This window comes from Dermacentor albipictus, chromosome 6 (genome assembly GCF_038994185.2).
Source record: "Dermacentor albipictus isolate Rhodes 1998 colony chromosome 6, USDA_Dalb.pri_finalv2, whole genome shotgun sequence".
In the NCBI taxonomy this organism is placed as follows: Eukaryota; Metazoa; Arthropoda; class Arachnida; order Ixodida; family Ixodidae; genus Dermacentor; species Dermacentor albipictus.
The window spans coordinates 123,979,308-123,998,854 of record NC_091826.1 but is presented as its reverse complement, the minus strand read 5'-3'; the positions used below and the strand labels follow the sequence as shown (position 1 = coordinate 123,998,854).

General features: G+C 47.4%; 1 protein-coding gene across 2 annotated transcripts in view; it reads right to left on the bottom strand.

The window, feature by feature from the left end:
* The window catches only part of LOC135899468 (putative phospholipase B-like 2), a 93,217-nt gene that overhangs the window by 57,299 nt on the left and 16,371 nt on the right, over positions 1-19,547 (bottom strand). For both annotated transcript variants that reach the window (XM_065428740.1, XM_065428741.2), the window contains 3 exons: positions 19,056-19,302; positions 17,362-17,459; positions 16,762-16,991 (listed from right to left, as the gene is read on the bottom strand). In XM_065428740.1, the coding sequence (XP_065284812.1) occupies positions 16,762-16,991; positions 17,362-17,459; positions 19,056-19,302 (575 nt within the window). The remainder of the gene's footprint in view (positions 1-16,761; positions 16,992-17,361; positions 17,460-19,055; positions 19,303-19,547) is intronic.

Here is a 19,547-nt window from a genome sequence, read left to right as displayed (position 1 = left end):
CGCACATCAGCCACATCCTTGGAATGTCAAGAGGAGCAAAACTCGCCACAGCCACCAAATAATAAAGTATTATTACGTGGTCGTGACGTCAAAGAACACATTAACAGTACTGTGAAAGGCAAAACTAGCTTTTATTGGGTGAACCTGTGCCCACAAAACAGGCTACACTCAAACCACAACGAGAGTGGCGAACACAGTCGGCGATCGTGGAAAATCTGATCAATGGATCCAGCGCGTCGGCTTTTATACATCAATCGTCGAATGTTCCAGACTAATCGCTTGGACCCGCGCGCCTTCCACAAAGTTCTGCATTATTTGCGTCGCGCACACGTGAAATCAGATTACGCATGTTTCGGTCACAGCAGTGGGACGAGCAGCAGCAGCAGCAGCAGGGGGACGAGCTCTGCGAATCCATCGACGGACAGATGCGCAACGGCAAATCCTGGGGTATGCTGAAGCACCTTCTCGATGAAAGCGGCTCGAAGTCAAATCAAAGGCATACGTTGGCCCGGGCCCTTCACGAAGCCACCAGGTCTAACACGGTCGATGAACTCGTCACAAAACTCATACAGAAGTACCTGTCTGTCCGTCGCGACGGAGATCCATTGACCCAACTCCCGGACTACCGAGACCCTCCACGACCCGAGCTGGATGAAGACTTCTCCATTGCCGAGGTCAGGCAGCCCATCTTCGCACTCAACCGCAAGTCTGCGCCGGGTCCGGACGGAGTCACCAACAGAATGTTGAGAAACCTCGACGGCATGTCGATTGCCTTTCTGACCGACAAGGTAAACGAGTCCTGGAAGAGCGGCATTGTACCTGCAGAATGGAAGACGGCCTGCACGGTGCTCATTCCCAAGCCCGGCAAGGCCGCGAACATCGAAAACTTGAGGCCGATTTCTCTGACCTCCTGCGTCGGCATGGTCATGGAGCGCGACGTCCTCAACAGGCTTAACGGGTACCTCGAAGACAATGAGGTTTACACTTACAACATGATCGGCTGCCGCGCCGGACTCTCAACGCAGGATGCCATGAAACTAGTCAAGGATCAGATTGTGGATGTCCGTTCCAGAGACGTCAAGGCTCTGCTCGGTCTGGATCTTGAGAAGGCTTTCGATAACGTGCTCCACACCTTCATCGTCAAGACCATTTCAGACCTGAGTCTCGGTTCCAGATTCCACAACTACGTCAGCTTTTTTCTAACTGACAGGAAGGCCAATTGAGCTACGCATTGGAGACTTCCGCTCCGAAGATGTGCCCCTCGGAGGGCGGGGCACTCCTCAGGGTGCCGTCATCTCCCCAATATTGTTTAACATCTGTATGAATGGTCTTTCCGAGAGGTTAGCACGCGTCGAGGACGTCAAGCACACCATTTATGCCGATGACATCACCATATGGTGCTCCCGCGGCTGCGAGGGCAGAGTCGAAGAAGCCATGCAGGAGGCGATTGACGTGATCGAGGAGTATCTCCACCCCATCGGACTTCGATGCTCCCCTGCCAAGTCGGAGCTGCTACTTTACAGAAAAGAGAAGGGAGGCAGACCCAAAGATTGGCAACCAGTCTCTGAAAGCAGCATCAGACTTCGCACTTGTGACGGGGGGGGGGGGGGTGATACCCAGGGTCGACGCTTTTCGGGTCCTGGGAATGTTTGTCGAATTCAACGGCGGATACGGAACTGCTCTCCGCAATATTATCGCAAAGACGGACAACGCTTTCCGCCTAGTTCGCAGACACACAAACCGGCATCGAGGCATGAAGGAAAGCAATCTTCTCAGGCTGATCAATGCCTTCGTACTCTGCCACCTCACGTACACGATTTCTATGCACAACTGGCTCAGAGCGGAGCGAGACCAGCTCAACGTTCTTATCCGCAATATAGTCAAGAGGGCTCTCGGGCTACCCATCAGGACCCATACCGAGGATCTCTTGAAGCTGGGGTTACATAACACCGCCGAGGAGATTGCTGAAGGCCAAGAACGCACGCAACTCAGTCGTCGCCTGGCCACCACAGCGGCAGGTAAACGCATCCTCGAAGAGCTGGGTTACCACCCTGCGGAATTCTCGATGGTCAGTACCCCGATCCCTAGGTGCATTCGAGACAAGTTCGTAGTGGCCCCTGTGCCCCGAAACATCCATCCCGTCCACAACGAGGGCAGATGCAAGGCCAGAGCAGCAGCCATCCTCAAACAGATCAAGCGAGACGACATTAGCGCAAGCTTCGTCGACGCTGCGGAGTACAGTGACGGGAAGACCTTTGCCGTCGTTGTGGTCGACTCGAGCGGAAAAATTTCCAATAGCGCCTCGATTCGCACTTCAGACCCCGGAGTCGCCGAGCAAGTCGCCATCGCCTTCGCCCTGCTAGACGGTCATGGGTCCGAAATCTATAGTGATTCGAAAACGGCAGTTAGGGCTTTTCAAAAGGGTTGCATCGCCAAGGAAGCTCTTCGTCTTCTTAGCGGCTCGAGTCCACATGCTCTCACAAACCATTCAATTCACTGGTTTGCCGCTCACGTAGGATCGGTCGAGGGTGCTCCCCTGAACATCAATGAGTCTGCCCACGAGGCTGCGCGTGACCTCACCGACCGCGCTTCCTCTATAAGGAGCACTGACTCACAAGAAACACGACGCCCGGCAGGGATAAAATTAACAACAAGACCCTCCGTAACCTGGACGACGGGGCGACGGAGAGTTTACTAAAGTATATCAATGAAAGCTGGGAGACGGGCAGTATACCGGCTTCCTGGAAGCACGCGGACGTAACGATGATCCCGAAACCCGGCAAGCCCATCAACCTACAGAACCTGCGTCCGATCTCTCTTACATCATGCGCGGGAAAACTCTTCGAGCACATGGTCCACAATCGTCTCTCGCCCTACCTGGAAGAAGGTGGGCACCTGCCGAACACTATGTTCGGTTTACGGCCTAACCTCTCCATCCAGGACATTCTACTTCAGCTTAAAGAAGAAGTCATCAACGGCCTCAGCACATGCCACAAGAGTGCTATCCTGGCACTCGACGTGAAGAGAGCCTTCGACAACGTCTCACACGAAGCAGTGCTAAACAGCCTACAACATACCAACTGCGGTCGGCGGACATACAACTACATCCGGCACTTCCTGACGGGTAGAACGGCGACCATAGGCCTGGGGAATCTCAGGACCGAGAAGTTCCCAATACCGCAGAAAGGAACCCCCCAGGGGTCGGTGATCTCCCCGTTGCTGTTCAATATAGCCATGAGGGGATTGCCGAACCTCTTGGAGAACATCAGGGGTATCCGTCACGCAATGTATGCAGACGACCTGACCATGTGGACGTGCACGGGATCGGCGGGCGAACAACAAGACGCCCTGCAGGAAGCCATCGACAGGACCGAGCATTATCTACACCGCTGCGGTCTTTCATGCGCGCCGGAAAAGTCGGAGCTCCTGATCCTCAAAAAGAGGACAAGAGGGCGGCCTCCGCAGGACACACCTGACCCAACGTTGACACTAAATGGAGTCAACATACCCAAGGTGGACACACACTGTATTCTGGACCTCACTTTCCAGAAGGACGGTACCGGTCTCGCCGCCATTAAAAAACTGCAAGCGACAGTTACCCAAATCGCGCACTTGGTGCGAAGAGTGACAAACAAAAAGCACGGCCTGAAAGAGCAGGACACAATCAGATTAATACAAGCTCTGATAATCAGCAGAGTCACTTACGGCACCCCGTACCTGGGTCTCAAGAACAGCGAGAGAGACAAATTGAACACCCTAATCCGAAAAACCTACAAGCTGGCACTGGGGCTTCCACCGACGACGTTGACGGAGAAGCTACTCAGCCTGGGCATCCACAATACTTGGGAGGAACTAGTAGAGGCCCACAAGACCAGCCAGATAGAGCGACTCAAGCTCACCAGCACGGGTAGGGACACGCTAATAAGACTGGGCTACCCAGTCGAATATGAGTCTACAAAACAGCGGGTTCCTCTACCCCTGAGGTTCCTCTACCCCTGGCCAGCATCTTGAGAAACATGCACCCTGAATACCACAGAGAAAGGAGGCGAGCGAGAGTGAAAGCTCTACGTAAGGCCTACGAAGGACCAAAACAAGAAGTCCGATACACCGACGCGGCAAAGTACAAGAACAGAGCGGCCCACGCTATCAGCGTGATCAACGGCCAAGGACAAGAGGTAGCTACGGCCTCGGTAAACACTCCAGACATCGACTGCGCGGAAGAAACAGCGATAGCCCTGGCGGCCACTACGGGCCAGCGAGAGGAAGATCTAATCACAATCATCACCGACTCACAAACAGCATGTAGAAATTACCAAAAGGGCCGCATTTCCAAACAAGCCCTGAGCATCCTCGAAAAACGACACAGTTTTCCAGAACTGTACATTGTCTGGGCCCCGGGACACGAGTCCCTGGCGGGTAATGTAGCGGCTAATGCCGCTGCCCGAGATCACATTCTCCGGGCTATCCCACCAGGTTCACGAGCACCGGTAGACCAACAAGATAGCGTCCCGAAAAGATACACCGATATTCAGAGCCACTACAGGCTGGGTAGGAGGATCTATCCACCCCCGCATCCCCAGCTGACAAGAGAAGAGGCGGTGATCTTCCGAAAACTACAGACCGGCACATTCCCGCACGGCACCCTGCTACACGCCATGTACCCTACGAGCTATACCCACAAATGCGCTTTCTGCTCTACGCCCAATACCCTCTACCACATGGTATGGGAATGTCAACAAAACGCATCGACACCGCCCATCACCGGACCAACCGTCGAGTAGTGGGAGGCCCAGCTGACAAGCTCGAGCCCTGAAGACCAGCATCGCCTGGTGAGCAGGGCCAAGTTATCAGCTCAGGCCCACGGCATCCTGGACTAGGGAAGCCGCCCACCTCGGACGATTTTACCGTCGGCTCATTTCTACTAATAAAGTTTATTCCTCCTCCTCCTGTCCAGAAGGGTCTTTCCACCCCCTCACCCCAAGTTGAATAGGGCGCAAGCCGTTTCGCTTAGGCTCCTACAGACTAGCACATATCCGTGTCTGTCCGCTCTCCACGAGGCTTACCCCGACGGGTATCGCGACGACGCCTGCCCATCCTGCGGCCAGACCTCCACTCTACCTCACATGCTCTGGGAGTGCGGGAGGAGTGGGACTCAAGGAGAAGTGGGACTCGCTTTTGCGTAGCCCCGCTCTAGAAAAACAAATCCTGGCCGTCCGGCATGCCCGCGACCGGGCCGGTGGGCTAGACCTGCCAGTCCCGACGTGGGACTAGCCGGGTGCGCGACGAGTTCGCGTCCTCGCCGGACCTACAATAAAGTTTATTCACTCACTCACTCACTCATTCGGTCACAGACGGTGGATGGAACCATCGATAACATTCCAGAAACTTCCCACACATGCAAGCGCGTCCTGCGCTGTGCGATAACATTTGTTAGGCAGTGAAACGTGTCACCCGATAAAGACAAGTACACGTGTCAGTATTTTTACCGCCAATTTTAAACTAAATCTACAAAGAAAATAGCCTCAGTGTATCTGCTCTACATCAAAAGAAAACTACGTGAAATGATTTTACGATGAGTTCTGCTGCCGGTGACAAGTCCAGTTCCCTTTCGTTTCATCACTATCATACCCCTTTCACAGAGCTGTCAAATCTTTCCACGATCATTTGTTTATGTAATCTGATCGTGAGTGGCATGTCTTTCAGCATATTTTTTTGGTTTTTATTGCGACAGTAAATATATGGACACTACAGGCGCATTTATGCCGTCGCAGTGAGGTTTTGTATCAAGTCCAAGAGCCATAAAATCGTCGCCGCGCGCCCTATCTGTGCGAGTGCAAACGTGCGAGGGTGAGCCAGCGATCGTGGCTCAATCTCGTACGCTTAAGCGTGGGAAGCAGAGAGGAAGCGCGCCGTCTTCCGTCGCACGCAAGGCCTTGGGAGGAGGGTAGTGCAGGAAGCGTATATATTCTACTACCCTGGCCGCGCGCGCCCGCTTGGGCTGCTGTATCTTGTAAGCCATCTGCCCATCTGCGAAGGGGGAAGAGTCCGCCGCACGCTGTGTTTCGGCGGCTTAGTTCGCGTTGATGCGAGACGCAGCACGAAGGTCAGTTCGCTCGCTGCTGCTGCCGCCACGCTTCCGCACTCCAGCGTTTTGACAGCGAGTTCCCGCGGTCATCGAGTGAGTTTTTGTGTTCATGTTTGCTTGCGTGCCTCTGACACCATGCTTGTCAATTTAGTTTGCGTGCCCATATTTACAAGCTTATATTGCCCACAAAGCTATTATAGGCGCTTCGTATATATATCGACTAATTTGCTATTGCAATCTATGTTCCGCCTTTCCGGAGAAACAGCGGCTTTTTTTTCCATTTTGTTAACAACGTTAGGTAAAACGCATGCTTTCTATCCACCGCTACGAAGCTGCCCTGCGTATGAGGTGGCCAGGTTCCCTTCAAGCTACAAGCTGTAGCTTTTTTCGCCTGGTTGTCATCACAGCTCTGTTGCAGAATAAATTCAGTTCAATTCAATAAGCACGTCCGCGAGAATACATTTATCCCTCATAGGCGCCGACGTGTATACGCAATGCCTCATTACTTCAAGCGTGCCGGTATCTTGGAAGAACGCTAACATAATCTTAATCCATAAGGGGACGCCAAAGACTTGAAAAATTATAGACCAATCAGCTTACTGTCAGTTGCCTAAAAACTATTTACTAAGGTAATCGCAAATAGAATCAGGAACACCTTAGACTTCAGTCAAGCAAAGGACTAGGCAGGATTCCGTAAAGGCTACTCAGCAATAGACCATATTCACACAATCAATCAGGTGATAGAGAAATGTGCGGAATATAACCAACCCTTGTATATAGCTTTCATTGATTACGAGAAAGCGTTTGATTCTGTCGAAGCCTTAGCAGTCATGGAGGCATTACGCAATCAGGGTGTAGACGAACCGTATGTAAAAATACTGAAAGATATCTATAGCGGCTCCACAGCTACCGTTGTCCTCCATAAAGATAGCAACAAAATCCCAATAAAAAAAGGCGTCAGGCATGGAGATACGACCTCTCCGATGCTATTCACAGCGTGTTTACAGGAGGTATTCAGAGACCTGGATTGGGAAGAATTGGGGATAAAAGTTAGTGGAGAATACCTTAGTAACTTGCGATTCACTTATGATAGTGCCTTGCTTAGTAACTCAGGAGACCAACTGCAATGCATGCTCACTGACCTGGAAACGCAAAGCAGAAGGGTAGGTCTAAAAATTAATCTGCAGAAAACTAAAGTAATGTTTAACAGACTCGGAAGAGAACACCAGTTTACGATACATAGTGAGGCATTGAAGTGGTAAGGGAATACATCTACTTAGGGCAGGTAGTGACGGCGGATCCGGATCTTGAGACGGAAATAACCAGAAGAATAAAAATGGGCTGGGGTGCGTTTCGCAGGCATTCTCAGATCATGAACAGCAGGCTGCCATTATCCCTCAAGAGGAAAGTGTATAATAGCTGTCTTACCAGTACTCACCTACGGGGCAGAAACCCGGACGCTTACGACAAGGGTTCTACTAAAATTGAAATTGAAGACGACGCAACGAGCTATGGAAAGAAGAATGATGGGTGTATAATGATGGGTGAAGAAGATGGGCGATGGGTGAAGAATGATGGATGGATAAGAAAAGAGCAGATTTGGTGAGGGAACAAACGCGAGTTAAGGACATCTTAATTGAAACCAAGAAAAAGAAATGGCCATGGGCAGGACATGTAATGAAGAGGGAATATAACCGATGGTCATTAAGGGTTACGGACTGGATTCCAAGGGAAGGGAAGCGTAGCAGGGGCGGCAGAAAGTTAGGTGGGCGGGGCTCATAGTTTACTGCATCATTGATGGCGCAGACAAACACGGCTCTTAAATCATACTTTCGCTTTATTTCTCCAAATCCTAGCAATAGGAGGACACGCGCATTAGAAGCACTAGCAGCGGCTGGATGATCCGTATTTTCTTGCTCAAACATTGTTTTAAGTTTCCACTGTAAACGCAATACACAATATATATAAATATACACACAAGACAAAGTTTATTATATTTTTGAAGTAGATGGAGCTGGCCACTTAAACATTATTTATAAAGGTATGGATAGCTTATGCCTAGAGAATGAATATGTTGCCTGTACGTTCACCACGCTTCCAATTGCTTGGCGTGCTTTTTTGACCATGAAAAGCACTGTAGACTTCAGTGACCCCTTCGGCAGAGTTTTTTATCTATGGCATGTGAAATGCACGGGAATATAGTGTGTATCGGTATTGCTTCATTTTCCAGTAAGCAATTCTAACGACTCATGAAAAAAAACATTGAGTATAATTTAAAGCGTCTATTAGGGATGTAAACATCGTCACTTGCATACAATGTCATAAATATATGCAGGGTGTCCCAATTACCAATCATGCACCAAGATGCGTTACTTGAATAAAACCTAGTGCCTATTGTTTGCAGTACAGTGGAGTTGCTGTCAGTAACTTTTTCCTTACTGATTGAATTAGGTAATTATAATTATCTAACTCGAGACGTACTACACTAATTATCAAACTGTCAATGAGGCATTTGTAGACACAGCCAAGGGTCCTCTAACTTGCGGTATCTTCGGCAACGTACTAATTGCGCACTAATTTTTCCCGACTGATAAATAAATCCTGCAAAATATGGAGAATACCAGGTGACTGCGCTCCCAGCTGGAGCATAAAGCAGCGCCCTCGAACAGGCTCCCTCTGAGTTATCCAGAACGAAATACACGAAATAAAAAAGACATCGTGATCGAGCTAGTGCCTTATCTGCCGCGCCCCGGTTCAAGTAACACGTCGCGTTTGGTGTTAGTCGGAAACAAGCTGTGATAGCTGTTGTCTTAGCATAGATGAAGTGCACAGGTGTTCTTTTTTGTTCTTTTTTTGCCACAAGACCTATCACCACAAAAGTGAATTCACAACGCCAGTGCAGGCGTTTAAAGGTGCGTTTCGTTTCGTCCCAGTCGTGGCCATGTCTTTCTCTAATGAGGAGCCTGAAGGTAAAAATGATCCTCGCCTTGGGAGCTGAAAATGACAACAGGAGGGAGGCTGCAAATATATATCGCTCATTGAAGTGTGGCGTTAGACCAAACGGGTCGAATACTATCAGAAATGATGAAATCCAGAGAAAAACCGGCAGTTTCAAGAAACAGTGGCGCAGGATTCCATATTTGAGTCCTAGCCTACGCCCGTAAGTTCTGGCATTTATGGCCTCAAACCCTCATGCTAGCGTGCTGGACGTGGCCGCCCAGGTACCAATTTCCAAGTCGTCAGTTTGGAGGACTCTAAATTACGGCCTTTCACCCATGCCACCTTAACTAGCACCAATGCTGGGAAGATAGGGACCTGTAGAATCGTCCAGATTTCTCGAATTGAGTCCTCACAGAAGCCGATGAGTCACTGGACTTATTAAGCAACATCATGTGCCCGGATGAAGCAAATTATCACAGAAACGCCCAGATAAATTTGCATAATGCACACTACTGTAGTGACTACAATGCACACTGGGTAAAGTGTAATCGGCACCAGTACTAGCTGTCGTTCAATGCGTGGTTCTGAGTTTACGACGGTGCTCTAATCGGTCCCATCACATTCGATCACGCACTGAATTGACAGCGTTACGTGAACGAAATGAGTTTCTCAGCGAAGTCCTGCTATCACATCTTCCACTTCCGTGGCAACAGCAAGATGGGCCAACCGCACAGAGCAGCAGCCGAGCGCGAAACTAGCTGGATGAGACTTTTCATGCGCAATAGATTGGCAGTCAAGGGCCCGTAAATTGTCCGGCTAGGTCACCTGAACTCTCTCGACTCAATTTCTTTCTTTCGGGTTATGTGAAAGATCGCGCTTACATGATCGAGACGGACGGCAGATAAGCTCAAGACAAGGATAACGGAGGTTTGCCGTTGAATTCCGGCGTCGGTCATCAAGAAAGCCACTGAAGATGTAATAAAACGGACACAGTGTTGCATGCGTAGCTGCAAAAGGAGACCTATTCGAACACGTCCTCTAGGCAGCAACTGGTGTTTAACGGCACTGACGCATTCGTAGATAATAAGGGTACACTGCAAATCTGTTTTGTTTTTGTGCAGACATCTTGATTACCTATTCAACTCATTTAGAAGCGGTACATTTACTTGAACGCATCGGTTTTGCCTATTCACTACATGTTGGTCGCTTCCCGGTCTGTTTATTTCGCTTTTATTTTTTGACACGAACTTGTTTTTGCAGCACGTATACATTTTCATGAAAAATTAAACGATCACTTTAATTTGGATTTGGTCCGAAGCAAGTTTCTGGCGCGAAATATAGCTTCGCGCGCACTCTTTCGGTGCAATGCGAGCAAAGTCGGGATTTTGAAATATTTTATGCCTATTACATTGCTTTTGAGCGGCACTTTGGCCGTGTTATCAAGGGGCTTTTGTTATCAATGTGATCAGCCGGCCTTTAGAGGCGGATAATAAGTGTGACACAGAAATGAGAGGGAGTAGCTGCGAAGCCGCGATACCTGATATTGCTGCTCCTTCGATACTATTACCAAGGTGATGCGCTGTCTTTTTCAGGTTTGAGATAGGCAATGCAGTTGCTTTCATTCACCTTATTTGAAGGCGCTGCTTTCTGATGCGGGTGTAAGCGCACTCATGTGGTATTTTCGATATTTCGTGAGGTTTTTTGCCAGTCGAGAAATATTGTACATAATTTTTTACGTCACTGAAAACACCGCAGTTAGATGTCATCTTGGGTGCCTACAAATGAGTCATTGACACTTTGAAAATGAGGCTAGTACTTCTCGAGTTACATAAAAAATTACAATTACCGAATTGAATCTCAGTAACGAAAGTATTACTGGCGGCTACTCCACTGTACTGCAAACAATTTGGACTAGGTTTTCTCCGTGTAACGTTACTGCTTTATATTTAGGTTTTGGTGCATGAAAGTTGCGGAACACTGAACAATTCACTCAGTAAGCGAAGTGAGGCTACGCCGGATTCACTCGAAATCAGAATACAACACTCGTGCGCACCAGAGCCTATACTCGGACTCACAGAAAAAGAAAAAAAAGAGAGAGAGTGAGGCTGCATTTTCGCCGGAAATTCGAAGCAGTACTAGTGATAGCCAAGTATGCAACAATTAGACGAAGGAAGGTTACATCACCGAGAGGTCTCAGCCTCGGAAATTGTACTGTCTCCTACTATGAGGCCTGTACATACTCATATAACGCCCCGTCACTTCAACACTCAATTCGTCGAGGCCACAGGAAGTTTCTTAAAGTGCAAGAAAAAAAATGTGTGTATATATATATATATATATATATATATATATATATATATATATATATATATATATATATATATATATATATATACATATATTGTAAGCACTATTAACGTACTTCGTCGTTTTCATTTGTACATAGCCATCATCATCTTCCCTCTTCTTCGACTTCTTCGCGTACGAGCTGCGGGCGTTGCCTTTTTTGGAATAAACAGCGCTGGACAACTTGATCGGTCTCGGTATTATAAAGTGGTGGAGGTACGTCAAGATCCCGACGTCCTCTCGCATTCCCGTCCTCCCTGGAGCTCCGTTCCGGTCGCCGCCTGCACCCAGCTACCCCTACAACAATGGACACTTCCAACCCCGGCCCTTCCGGCGCCTCTAACCCTACTACACAGACGACCCCGCCTGCGGCGCCCTCTTGGACTGTGACGAGCCCTCAGCGCGATCCCCCTGTCTTCGCGGGACTCCGCGGTGATGACGTAGACGATTGGATCGACCACTACGACCGCGTGAGTTCTTGCAACAAGTGGAACGACACCCAGAAATTGAGGCACGTCGCCTTCTACTTGACCGGTGTTGCAAAGACGTGGTATTTCAACCACGAATCCCACATCGCGGATTGGTCCACGTTTACCTCGAAGCTGCGGCAAATCTTCGCTTCTTCGTCTGGCCGTGCAGAACTCGCCAAACAGAAGCTGGGAACGCGGCGCCAACTTCCCCAAGAGTCTTACACCTCATGCATAGAGGATGTCTTGGCTCTGTGCCGCCGTGCGAATCCTAGCATGACGGAAGCCGAACGCGTTCGCCACATCTTAAAAGGCATTGGGCCTGTCGCGTTCAACGCCTCGACGAGCTGCAATCTATTCGTCTTCCACATGACAGCAGCGATCCTCAGGTTATATATTATATTATAATATATATATAATATATATATATACATGGGGTTCGGAAAGCTAATCGGGCCCCAGACATCCCCCCCCCACCCCCCCGCTCCAGAAAAATGAAAATCTCCGGACTACCTATAGGCAAATTCAAATACGTTATAAACTGCGTCTTGTCCTCATATTACATACACTTCTGACTCTCGACATTAACTTCATACATCTGTATATTACGTAGGCAGTTACAACTTACGGACTCCCATGCCCCACCACCTTGTTTCCCATTACTGTTGCAAAAAATACTGCGCTTCGAGCTATGCTCTGCTTGAAAAGTATGGACTTGATTAGATTCGCTTACCTTTCATGCTTAACATGCTACTCATAAAAGATGGCATCCATTATCAAGCTCCTGTTTTGTTTTACAAAAATATTGTGCAAGGTTACATTATGACCTTCAAAAAGATTACTTATCTGGATATTGCACACCCGCTACGACCAATAACGGAGAAGAAGCTAGTCGTGTCAAACGGCCGTACTAATTATGGCTCATTTTTTCTCTTCGTGTAGGGCAGCACAGTTGTGGAATAAATTACCTAGAGACCTAACATCACAACAGTAACTTATACCTTACAAAACTAACATTCGCTCTTTCATGCTTAAATCTTTTAACCAATAAGAACGCAACAGATTTCTACTTTTGCAAACACTCTCTGCTTTTTATTATATTCATTCTCTTATTGTGTTTATACAAACGCATGTATTCTAGGGACCCCTCTTAAAACTTCTTCAGGAGTAAAGGGGTCCCACCTTTATACAATACCCAAGGTGTGGATACCATTGTGCAATATAGAACTTGTGTATTAAAAAATACCTTCTATACTGTATTCGTCAAATTTTTCGCGACTCACTGAGCAGGCACTTTCCGCTATAAGCTAGATGGCTTTAGACAAGGCATCTGCGGTCCCTAGACCTGCATTTTAACAAAGTGTTCAAGTTTGAAATGCAGACCAAGTTTGCGCAATCGTTGCTGATAGTCACAGCGTAGGTGAAGCAGGCATATACGACAAACTGCCGCTAACGTTCTGACTGATGCAGCCGCTGCCTGCCGGCTTGGCTCATCCCAGTTCAGCACTCCCTTTCAGCAGTGCAGGATATCTTTTCACAGGATTTCAGAAAACTGAAGCAGTGGAAGGTTGCGCAGGCAAGCAAATCTAATGCGTCATGGTTTTGAAGGCACAGCTAGTAGAACTAACGGGCGAAATAAATTTTCAGTTTTCAGCACAGCGTTTATGTTTCATCCCTAAAATTTTGGTATGTCCTTAAATTTAGCGACAATTTCTAGCCGCGAAATTTGTGTGAATAAAGGACGCGTTAAATGAAAGGGACTTTCAATAAACTGAATTTTCAGCCATGCCTCGGCGTGTAGAACTCCTACCGCACGCTGCCTTCTCGAATTTCGATGCAGTAATCCAGTGCAGTCTTCAGGCCCTTGGGGGGTGGAAATTGTGAAACCGCAGAATACATGACCCCGCGACAAAACCTAATGTGCAGTAGCTGCAACTTTATTTACTTACTGTGTTATTTCATTGACAGTATACGATTGTCAGGACGTTGCAGACGAAAGCTGCCATGAACATTTACTTTACTAGAGCTTTAGTACCACCAGATACACTTAAAAGGCATTATGTTTTTTTTTCTTTTTTTTAAGAAAACATGCGGGGTTTTGCCAATTCATTACTTTTTGAATAAATAAAAGCGAAGCAGGAAGTTTGACGAACTACTCTGCACTACTCGGATTTAAAAGGAGAGAACACGCAAATTGTTGCGAACAAATCACCTAATGTCGGTTGTTTAGGTGCAGCCTCCTAACGCCTGCAAGTTGCGTATTACGGTAGGGCATCGTCAGTGCCTGAGCCTACTCCGTTCCTCCATTCAACGGGAAAATAAATTTAATTCAAGGTACTGCCAAAGTAACCGTGAAGAATTGGCGCGCGTGATGATAATAATATTTGGGGTTTAACGTGCCAACCACTTTCTGATTATGAGGCACGCCGTAGTGGAGGACTCCGGAAATTTTGACCACCTGGGGTTCTTTAACGTGCACCTAAATCTAAGTACACGGGTGTTTTCGCAATTCGCCCCCATCGAAATGCGGCCGCCGTGGCCGGGATTCGATCCCGCGACCTCGTGCTCAGCAGCCCAACACCATAGCCACTGAGCAACCACGGCGGGTACGCGCGTGATGAGCAACGAAGACGCTCCATACATTCTTTCCAATAGCCTCACACACGACTCACAGGAAAACGGAAAAGACACCAGGCACTTAAAAGTAAACAAATACTGTCGCGTACGTTCGTTCATAATCTCACTTGTGTAGAAATTTGCTTGCTTCGTCTTGCTGCTGGGGAGTTAAGATCGCATTTCACGAAGTTATTGTTACGCGATATCTCGGGGTGGCTGTGCGACCCGGGTAATAATGTTTTGGGCAGAAACACGTGGAAAACAAGCTTAGTAGGCGCGCACCCGACGTGAGGATAGAAGAAACTGCGAAGTTTTTCCGAACATAAGTTGTTGACTGCAGCATGGACCATTGCATATTGCCCTGAAAAGTGCACCTTTATCACATATGTGAATATATGTTCAGGCGACTTCCTTAAATTGTGGGCAACAATTCTTGTTGCTGCGCCCGAGACATCGGCATCATTGCTGACACAAGTGCGCGTGCGGGGAGCGATTACTCTTGGCTAGTTCTTCGCTACTGTAGGGGTATACCGTCAACTGTTCCCGCTAATAAAAGCGCATTACTCTCAATAAAGAAAAGAAAAACACCTGCACCCATCGCAGTTTGCTGACAGTTCGCTTCTGCGTTAACGAGTTCAGCGTCCATGCTGCCGACGTGACGCGTAACTGGCTTGGACCATCAGTACACGGCCTTTCCTGTACAGATAGGCTGAAGAAGCACACGAAAGAAATGGCGGAGAGTGCGCGAGGCGCCGTGTAAAGTCGATACTTCATGCCAGGCAAGCAGTGCATTGCACCGACTGGCCTCTGCATTAATAAAATGCTTAGGTAGCTCGTCGGCTGCAACGGAAAATATGCAAGCGCGACTGCCCACTATGCAGAAGCCCGCAGCAAGCGTCTGTGCGAGAACAAGCTATTTTGAGCACGAAGGAAGATCGCCCGGCACTAGTGGTTGGCAGAGCGGCAAACGTGATGCGCCTCGCAAGCACGTCCCGCAGCATGATTACTGGCACGCTTGCGCATGCGCTTCGTTGGCATCCGCGTATCTGTCGACAGCCTCGTTTCTGATGTGCAAGACTGCAAATTCTTTAGCAATAAATTACCTGCCCTTTGATTTCGAAGCCCACTGCAACAGTCCTGAACGAAACTTAGAAATTTTGCACGTTACATATGCTATTTCCCCCAAAATCATATGATTTCCCTCTCAATATCGCACAATTTCTGTCAGGAGACGGCGAAATATCTGCGGGATAAGAGCTGCTAATAAAGGAGTCTTCACTAGGAAACCTTCATTTCCTTTTGCTCTATTTGGCTTCATTGACAATTAGTTTAGATGGTTATTAGTGATGGCAAATCTAAACATTCGTTTCGAATGATTGGTCTTTTTGATTACACAGAGGAAGCCTGTTGATGGTGACATCTCGATGCATTGAGGTGCGATGAGTAGGCTCTCCTTACTGTGCTGTTATCCGCTGCTTTTACTTTACTGAAAGTATTTATCAGCGTAAATTAAAAAGCAAAGAAGCTCGGATACTTTGGTGCATTTTTTTCATTTCCCCTGCATTAGTAGCAACGTGTTAATTCATACGCCAAAAAATACATTTGGGAAAGTTTCACGCTCCGATGCTGGCGATATAGCGATTACACCTCCCAAGCGCTCAGCTAACGCCCAGCGGGTGTTGATAATTTTAGATCGCGTTTTGATTTGTGCTTACCGTACGTGTCACTCATCCGCAACGGGAAGCATGCTTGCTGGACAACGTGCAGAAAGCTGCTTTGCTATATATAACACGTAAAACAATATTGAAGAACATGGATGCAGGGACATCTACTAATCGCACCTGTAATACGAGGGCTTTTAGTAAATCATGTACAAGCAACGGCGAAGTTGTCACGTTGTGCTTTTTCTTGTGTTACGCATTTAATGATAATCACTAGTTGATTGTTTATACCTAAATACCCGCGAATTTCAGCACAAGATTCGTAGGTTTTCCATTCACACGCGTGTGCAGTGATTTTTTTTAATTACTACACTTCTTCAATAATCTACAAAGTATGGTATAGTTTCGTCATTGTAGACTCAATAGTTGCCAGAGAAAATGTTTTTTTGCGGGTGTGAGAAACAAAAATGTCAGTGTGTGCGAGCCACGGTAAAATGGAGATCAAGACTGCAATTCTGTTCATGATTGGCTTCTCAAGTGCTTCTCAAGTTACTCGTGTATGTCAAATGTCGAAGGCACAAGTCTCACAGTTTACTATGTGGCAGCAAACGGTACATGCAGCGGCCTCATACCGCGGCATACCCACTTGGTCCCATGGTGTCGGGCGCGTAATGCCAGGGAAATGTGTACTTCTTCTGAATTCTCAGCATGCTCTTGTACAGGAACCACGCATCGTGGGCCACGTAGAGATCTTCGTTGTCACCGACGACTTTAACCAACGCCGAACATGCTGGTACCAGGCTCAGAGAGTGCAAATCTGCAGTGCGTCTCAAGGTTGGCTCAAGATCCAAGAAATCTCCCACAAGGCTGAAGAATCTGGAAAATGGTAACGGCCACTTTTCACCGTTGCGTTTAAATTCAGTGCGTTTCACAAAAACGAGTAAAAGGTCCACTTACATTTAGCACAGTTGACAGTTAGGTAAAAAAAAGTTGCTAATATGCAACCGTCACTAGGGCACTCAATTTAAGTAGTATGGTGTGAATTCCAGCAGCTTGCAATTACGTTCATATTTTTTACTACACGCATGTAGAAGCGTAATGAAATAATGCACTTATCGACTGCTCAACATCTTTTCCCGGTACATTCAATAGACTGGGGTCAATAGATCATAAGCGTCAAATCAGGGAATGTTGTTTTTTTTTTCACTGAAGAAAAGGCGGTAGCTGTATTGGTGGAAGAGCTTACAAAGCTCTGGTGACATTTGTAGTCTCCCGCGACGCGTCAAGCGGGACCTCCTCGAAGGCGTCGCTTAAACCACGAAGTTGCCGCATTTGGAGGTGTACCTGCCGAATGAGAAAATGAAGGCACGCCATCATGTAAATCTCACAAAAATAAATGCCACGTGCACTTCAATAGCACTTGATCTCAATGCGAAAGGCTGGATTGAGAGGTTGAGTTAAACTTTCGCATAACTTTGAATGATTGAAGTTGCAAGGCTGTTAAGTAAGTTTACGCATTTTTAATGACCAAGCGAAATGACTATAAAAGCCATTCAAACGGAATCACGATGAACTTTGTTGCAATGCATATTTGATGCGTCTTTGCAGAAATGTATATGGTGTGCCAGCATAGACCAAATTTGAGGATTGGTTAGGATCCCGTACTTTGTAGGCATCGGGGTAGCTCCAGAATTCCGATAAAATCCAGTGGTCCTGTAAGTAATGACGGTGGGGTAGAAAATCTGAAAATGATCATTGCAGAAAATCCTACCGATAAAACCTAGTAAATTTCATGTCGAATGAGCGGAACTGCCAAAGCAAGTTTTGAGGCCATTTTCATCTGCATTCTTCAAGCGTGATTACCTGATTAGAGGCAGAGACGGCACAGCTTTCGTATACACAAAATGCATGCTAAATGCACGCTCTGCCTTGTCGCACAGCAAAATGGACAAGATGGCGGCCGCTACGCCGCTGTCGATGTACTCCAACGAGCATGTTACTCTGTGATTGCCATTTTATTTTGTAGGCTTCTTCATTTCTCTACTGTCGCTTTCCAATCGATGACGCACCCTCACGAACTCGAAGCTCTGTATTCATAATTTCTACGGCCTCAATGTGAATAGCATACTTTTCGTCAGTCAATAAGTGTGAACCTATAAAGCACGGATGGGCTGCCATCGGTTTTTCAGCACTTCAATACAATGAAGTATGTCCTATTAGAGTCGCCTTGGACTTATGGGTAGCGAAACGGACCGTCCAGAGACCAAACGCTACTTTTAAATAAAATTGTACTAAAAACATAAACACCAACGAACTGGGTTCATGACATTCAATCCTACGCTTTCCTTTTATTCCCAGTTCCTTCACCTGAACGATATTTGAGTAGGTGCCGCAGCTGTTTTGTATCTGGCCCTGGCGCAGCTTTTCTGGAACCTGAATTTCTTAAGATTGTGTCGGTAAGCGGAGAGAAAACTGCCAAATACTTAACTACTGTCCCTGAGATAGCATGAATGGAGCTCGAATCGAATCGAGGCAGAAATGCAGAACGATGGTCGTGCTGCTTGTGTAAACTAAAAAGCCACCGCAGATGCACCGTAAAAACGATATTATTTTGCACTGGATTAGACAAACATGATTGCTGCTTTCTAAATAAAGTTTCAGGTCTTCCTAAAAAGACTAATTCCAGTCTACGGCGTACATAGCAGTTTATTGGTGAAGTCGTTCAGTAGATGCCTAGAACTACTCCCTCCAAGCTTCACATAAGGCTTACGCAACATAATTCCAATCGTAGTAACATAGCCTAAACAGCATCCAAACACTTTATTATATTGCTGTTCTTTACTGTACGCATGGCATTTAACACAAATTAAAGATGTCTTAGTTTGCCTTTATTTTACCTTATGGGCGTCCGCTTTTCCTAAAATTATACGAAGTGCCTACCAGGTTCCAGTACGGGTCGACGGCTCGCAGACGCTTCTCGTTCCGGCTCGAGTAGTCGAGGTTCTTCTGGAGGAAATCGTACACCTTAGTGCAGAACTCGGTCTGGTTGTCGCAGTAGTGGGCGAACATGTTCTCCCACTGAGCCTCCATGAGACTGCGAGTCAGGTACGCCTCGAGGGCACCGGCGGCGTAAGCCTGGACTTCGTCCGGGACGTTCGGGCTCGACTCCACCTCCAGGTAGGCCCAGCTGAGAAAATCAATCGACGATCTAGCTACAGCGACAGAGTCAACGCTCGATCTACTACAGACTTGAAAAAAAAAACATGCTTACTATCTCCTGGAATCGCACGTTTAAAGGCATACTGATGAGGGTAACGAAGAAGAGCAGCACAACAAAGTGCGGAAATTCTGGCAAAGAAACTACAGCGGCATGCGAAGCTTGTAGTTATTCCCGAGGACAGCGCCTTTGTTTGTAGCGGTTTACATTAACCC